The sequence below is a fragment of the Dipodomys ordii genome, unplaced genomic scaffold (assembly GCF_000151885.1).
Source record: "Dipodomys ordii isolate 6190 unplaced genomic scaffold, Dord_2.0 Scaffold128, whole genome shotgun sequence".
NCBI classification, from domain to species: domain Eukaryota; kingdom Metazoa; phylum Chordata; class Mammalia; order Rodentia; family Heteromyidae; genus Dipodomys; species Dipodomys ordii.
This window is the reverse complement of record NW_012267344.1, coordinates 2209877-2216396: the sequence shown is the minus strand read 5'-3', so window position 1 is coordinate 2216396 and position 6520 is coordinate 2209877. Positions and strand designations below refer to the sequence as shown.

At 50.0% G+C, this 6520-nt stretch overlaps 1 protein-coding gene across 1 annotated transcript in view; it reads right to left on the bottom strand.

Annotated features, from left to right (window-relative positions):
* Window positions 1-1119: 1119 nt before the first annotated feature.
* Scn11a (sodium channel, voltage gated, type XI alpha subunit) overlaps window positions 1120-6520 on the bottom strand; it is a 37452-nt gene continuing 32051 nt past the window's right edge. Inside the window, exons 25-27 of the mRNA XM_013030250.1 lie at window positions 6284-6368; window positions 2951-3891; window positions 1120-1158 (exon numbers count right to left, since the gene is read on the bottom strand). Of these exons, the coding sequence (XP_012885704.1) occupies window positions 1120-1158; window positions 2951-3891; window positions 6284-6368 (1065 nt within the window). The remainder of the gene's footprint in view (window positions 1159-2950; window positions 3892-6283; window positions 6369-6520) is intronic.

The following is a 6520-nucleotide window of genomic DNA, read 5'->3' as shown; positions in this document are numbered from 1 at the left end:
CTCTTTCCTCCTCCTCTTCCTCTACCTTTTCCTCCACCTCCTCTTCCTCCTCTTTCTCCTCCTCCTCCTCCATTTTCTCCTCCTCCTTCTCCTCTCCCTCCTCCTCCTCCATCTTCTTCCTCCTCCCCCTCTTCCCCCTCCTTCTCCTCTTCTTCCTCCTCCTCTACCTTCTCCTCCGCCTCCTCTTCCTCCTCCTCCTCCTCCTTCCTCCTACCTCTCTCCCTCTCCTCCTCCTCCACTTCCTCTTCTTCTTCCTACCCCTCTTCCTCCTCCTCCTCCTCTACCTCCTTCTCCTCCTCCTCCTTCTCCTTCTATTATTATTACTGCTGTTGTTATCATTATCATCTTGGCATCATTCTACCGAGGAGTTTCAATTCCACATGGCCATTGAGGAGTCCAGCACACCTTGATCCATGTCCCCCCCCTTCTCTCCATCTCTCCTGACCCCGCCCCTCCCCTCCTGTGTCCCAAGTCCAGCTTCCCATGTGGACATTGGCTACAACCACCTTCACCCTCCCTTCCTCTCTCCATTCATCTGCCCTCCCCTTGAGTCCCCTCCACCCCCACCGAACATATTCTGGGAGGCTGAGCCCTCAGGATCATGGCTCGAAGCCAGCCCAGGGCTCATCTCCAAACAACTACCAAAAAGCTGGAAGGGAAGATTGTGATTCAAGTGGTAGAGCACCAGCCTTGAGCAAAAGCAGGCTTGGGAACAGCACCCAGGCCATGAGTTCAAGCCCCAGGACTGGTACACACACACACACACACACACACACACACACACACACACACACACACATGGCTTGTTGCTGGTTAGTTGTGATAAGGGTCTCAGTATCTTTCTTTCCTGGGCTGGCTTTGAACTGCATGATTTTCAGGTCTCAGCCTCCTGAGTAGCTGGGGATGACAGACTTGAGCCTGCACACATAGGGCATGAGGCTTTCATAAGAACAGGGACAGAGGCGTGGCTCAGGCGGTAGAGCTCCATACTTGAGCCACATTTTAAGCATTAGACCCTGAGTCCATGCCACAGTCCTGACACAACTCACTAACTAAATAAATCCTCAAAAGCCTGGTGTTCACGCCCACCACTGGAGGCAGAGACCTGGAGACTCCTGGTTAAAAGTTAGCATGGGCAGAAAAGTCTTTGAGATGCTGCTTCTTTCCAGTGAAGCAACAAAAAGCTGAGCTGGGGGCATAGCTCAAGTGGTAGAGCACCATCTGAAATTGAAGCCAGCATGAGGTTTGTTTTATCATTGCCGGTTCTGGGGCTTGAATTCAGGGCCTAGGCACTTTCTCTGAGCCTCTTTTGCTCAAGGCTAGCGCTCTACCACTTGAGCCACAGCGCCACTTCCGGCTTTTTCTGTGGATGTGGTGCTGAGGAATTGAATCCAGGGCTTCATGCATGCTAGGTGAGCACTCTACCACTAAACCACATTCCCAGCCCAGCAGAAAGATCTTAAGTTCAAGCCCCAGTACAAGAGGAGGAGGAGGAGGAAGGAAGGAAGGAAGGAAGGAAGGAAGGAAGGAAGGAAGGAAGGAAGGAAGGAAGGGAGGGAGGGAGGGAGGAAGCAGAAGATAACATTAAAATACAACTTCTAGCTGGGTGCCGGTGGCTCATACCTGTCATCCTAGCTACTCAGGAGGCTGAGATCTGAGGATCACAGTTTAAAGCCAGCCAGGGCAGGAAAGTCCGTGAAACTCTTATCTCTAATAAACCACCAGAAAACCGGAAGCGGCGCTGTGGCTCAAGTGGTAGAGCACTGGCCTTGAGCTGAAGAGCTGAGGGACAGCGCCCAGGCCCAGAGTTCAAGACCCAAAACTGACAAAAAATAAATAAAATAAAATAAAACTTCTCCACCTACCAAATGATAGAAAATTACTAATCCAGTATCTCAATGGCACATAAAGAGAAGTCTTATTTCTTCATCTTTATTTATTGGTATGATGTACACAATAGAGATTGTGGCTCATTACAAGCACACTATTGGACAAATCAAGACCATAGCAGTAACCGTGAGACACACATGAAATAGTTAATACTCATGAAAAAGAGATGTAATAAGCCATTCATTTATTGATTGTGTTGGAACCTGACCATGCAAAAGGCTGATATATCATAAACTCCCTGCAGGAAAGAACGCCATCATGAAACAGAGCTATTGAGCAATATACCTAAGAAATAGCTGAGAACACAGTTTGTAAAAATGGTCCAATGTGATTCGAGTTTCTTATTCTTTTGTCAATACTTTGAACTGGACAGCAATCACACACGCCAGTAGAAATCCCTTGCGGCCTTCTAGCATCTTCTTTCCGGGTAATAACCGTCAGGGAGCTTTTCGCTTATATCTTTATTTAAAACATAATAATAAATTAAAATAAATACTGAAACTCTTATCTCCAATAAACCACCAGAAAACCAGAAGTGGTGCTGTGGCTCAAGTGGTAGAGCACCAGCCTTGAGGAATAAAGCTCAGGGACCCCACAACTGACAGAAACAAAAACAATCTCGGGGACAGCTTGTAAGCCCTGAGTTCAAGACCCATGCCTTACAGAAATGAAAAAAAAAAGCCCAGGGACAGTGTGTAGATCGTGAGTTCAAGCCCCACGATTAACAAAAACAGGAAATAGCTCAGGGGCAGCGCATAGGCCCTGAGTTCAAGCCCCAGAACAGGCACCCAAGAATAACCCCCACAACAACCACCACAATGATAATAATAACAATCGGTGGAGTGGTAAGAGAACGGCCACATGAACACGTTCCCTGTCTTCCTCCCAACCCCGGAGCCACAGGGCTGTGTGGCCGCGAGACGGGGGCTCAGGGTGAGCAGCTCTAGTCATAGTGCACTTTGCCCCGTGCGGCCTCCGAGCCGGGCAGCTCTCCATTGCAGAGGTCGGCGGCCGCGGAGGCCGGGGAGGGAGGCCGGCCTTCGGAGGCCACCCTGGCCGCCCGGAGCAGGTGCTTCCGGAAAGCCTTCTGGATGACAGCAGCCCCCCGCTCCTCCTCCCTCCTCCTGGTGGTACTGACAATGGGCTCGTAGGGCCTCCGCAGGGCATTGGCCTCCATGAACCGATCCTCCATGAGGGCCTTCATGGTGTCCAGGCCGCCTGAGTCGCCCAGCACCCTGGTGGTGAAGGCGAAGAGAACATCCATGCAGTGAAGGCGGTCTCCACTGACCAGCGGCAGGTCCATCAGCAGGAACTGGACCTTGTTGGGCTTGGCCACCCGCAGGGGCTCGGGCAGGGCGTCGGCGAAGTCGGACAGGGAGGCGTACGCGATGAACTGCGTGGCCTCGGGGTCAAACTTCTCCCAGATCTCGTAGAACATGTCGAAGTCGTCCTCGCCCAGGGGCTCGGTGCTCTCCTCCGTGGCCACGTTGAAGTTCTCCAGGATGACGGCGATGTACATGTTGACCACGATGAGGAAGGAGATGATGATGTAGCTGACGAAGTAGACAATGGCCACGGTACGCTGGTGGCCACTGGCTTGCCCATCCGGGGTCAGTGGGGCACCGGCCCCCCCTACCCCAGGCGGCCGCAGCATGGGCTCCAGTAGCTCATCCCAGCCGGCCGAGGTGGTGATCTGGAAAAGGCACAGCATGCTGCCTGCAAACGTCTGGAAATTGAAGATGTCATCGAGGCCCGCCCCGCTGGGCACCGTGGAGAACCAGCTCATGCCGAAGATGGCGTAGATGAACATGACCAGGAAGAGCAGCAGGCCGATGTTGAACAAGGAAGGCAGAGACATCATGAGAGCGAAGAGCAGGGTTCGAATCCCGCGGGCCCCGCGGACCAGGCGGAGGATGCGGCCGATCCGAGCCAGGCGGACGATGCGGAAGAGCATGGGGGGGAAGGGGATCTCGTGGCGCTCCAGATAGGAGACCAGCGTGCCTGGGGGAGAAGGGAACAGGCCTGAGTCACCTGGATCACGCCCAACCTGAGTCCCACCTCCAGCATGCGCACGCGCTTTCCTGTCTGTCAGCTTACATCGCCTTAAACCAGACAGATAGAACTTCATTGATATCCATTGTGGTCTAGCGGGTAGTGTTGTGTCCTAAGTCAGGTAATGCGTACCTCTTACTGTGATTTATTGGACAATGTCACCCCCTCCTTTGCTTCTAGTGGGGTCAACGTCCCTAATCAGTACTCGGTCATTTCTACAATGGGAAAGGGAAACGGGCTTCCATCCTTTAGATTTAAAACACACACACACACACACACACACACACACACACACACACAATGATTGCCAAAAGCTGCACCATTTCACACAAGTGTCTGCCCTCTCTCTCTCTCTCTCTCTCTCTCTCTCTCTCTCTCTCCCTCCCTCTCCTCGCTCCTCTCCTCATGTTACTGTTATTGTGATGCATGGAGGGGTTATAGCTACATAAATCAGGTAAATACTACATTTCTGGAGGGGGGTGTGCAGTGCCATTTTTATCTAATTTTATTGTTATCAAGCTGTTGGGTTTTTTAATATGGATTCAAAATATATTACGTATATATAATTATTAAGTCATACTCATCAATACATAGAATTATAAATATATAGAGGAATATAGTTATATTAACTATAAGTATAGCTAATTATGATAATTATAACTACACACAGTTATATAAATATATACACATGCAATTATAATTATTATTATATTAGTATAATATAATATATAAATTATATTATATTAATATAAATATAACATTATATTTATATATAATATTAAATATCAGACAGTAAAAATAGTAGTGTATTTTTTAAATAAACATATATATATATATATTCTCTCCACTCTTCCCTCCTCTCTCCTGTTCTTCCTCCTCTCTCTCCTTCCTCTTTCCTCTCCCTCTCTCTCTTCTGTCCTCTCCCTCCCTCCTCTTCCTGCTTCTTGTCTCTCTTTTCTTCTTCTCCTCCTCCTCCTCTTTATCTTCTTTTTTTCAGTCCTGGGTCTTGAACTCTGGGCCTGGGCACTGTCCCTCAGCTCTTCAGCTCAAGGCGAGCGCTCTACCACTTGAACCACAGTGCCACTTCTAGTTTTCTGGTGGTTCATTGGAGATCAGAGTCTCACAGACTTTCCTGCTCCGGCTGGCTTTGAACACCATCCTCAGATCTCAGCCTCTTGAGTAGCTAGGACTATAGGCGTGAGCCACCATCACCAATTTCTTCCTCCCTCTCTCCTCTTCCTCTTCCCCTTGGTTTTTAGGGACAGGATCTCATGCTGTCGGCCCGGCGCTGGGGTTACAGGTGTGAACTATGGTGCCAGCTTAGAACAGATTTGTTTTTTTGACAAGATCATATGGATAAAAGAATTATCAAAGGGAGCCACAAAAAAAATGTGGCCTCCAAACAGCCATGTCTAAGGTCCTCTTGTGCATTTGAAGTGGACGAGGTCGGGCTGTTTGTTTGTTGTTGTTTCAAGAACTACTTAGAACAGTTCACGAATTTTTCAGGATTTGTTGATCTTGTGAAGTAGAAAAGCACATTTTGAGTCTTTTCCAATGCAAGGGGGGGTGGGATTCTACTCCGGACAAGGGGCTTGAGTCTACATTTCCAGATAAGTTGGTTGCAACCTGTAACCTCAAAGCTCCTTAAAAGAGACGAGCTGTTGTTCCTTACAGGTGTTTTTTACTTAAACGGGGGGGGGGGGGGGGGGGGGGGGGCGCGGAGGGGAAGCCTAGGAAGTCTGTTGCTATAGTTGGGGGTAGGGGGTTGTGGAGATTTGAACTCAGGGCCTAGCACTCTTGCTTTTCTCAACTCCAGGCCTGTGCCCTGACCATTCCGGCTCTTTGCTGGTTCGCTGGAGAGGAGAGCCTGACAGATGTTCCTGGTTGGGGCTGGCTTTGAACCACGATCCTCCAGATCTTCAGCTTCGCAAGTAGCTGGGATGACAGGCGTGAGCATCCATGCCCGGCCTTCCCCCGCCTCTCCTTTTTCCTTTGAGGAGTTTGAGCCATGGTCCTAAGTCTGGAAGGAGCCGGTGGCAGCCGGGGCTTCTGGATGGTTCTTACATCCGTTGTCTGTGGATTCCGAGTTCAACTGATGTTCCGTCTCAGAAAAAGCCGAGGTAAGTAAATAAATAATCAGAGAGGAGATCGTCGGTGTGGGTTGGGGACGTGTTAAGAGATGGTGATTCGGTGCACAGCTTGGGGCAAAAGGGCTGAATATTTGGTCGAAAATGCCCCCCACCCTGCTCTCCCATTGTATGTCCTACTGGCCAGGGAGACAGGGGTCCAAAAGAAGAGGTCACATTTTGGCCCAAATATGAGAGGAATGGCTGGAACTTGCTTGCCTTGCGTAGCCGTGGCCTTGGGCTTGGAGTTCCTCTAAGGTCATTAGGGGTCACGCTCGGCGAAAATGTTTCTGACATCGCCTAATGACGAAAGAGAACGAGCCAGGGGTGCTTTCTCCCTGAAATGCTCCGTTGTGCCAAGAAAATACATTTGTGGGGGCTGGAAGGTGGCTCAGTGGTAGAGCGCTTGCCTTGCATGCCTGAGGCCCTGGGTTCGATTCCTCAGCACCACA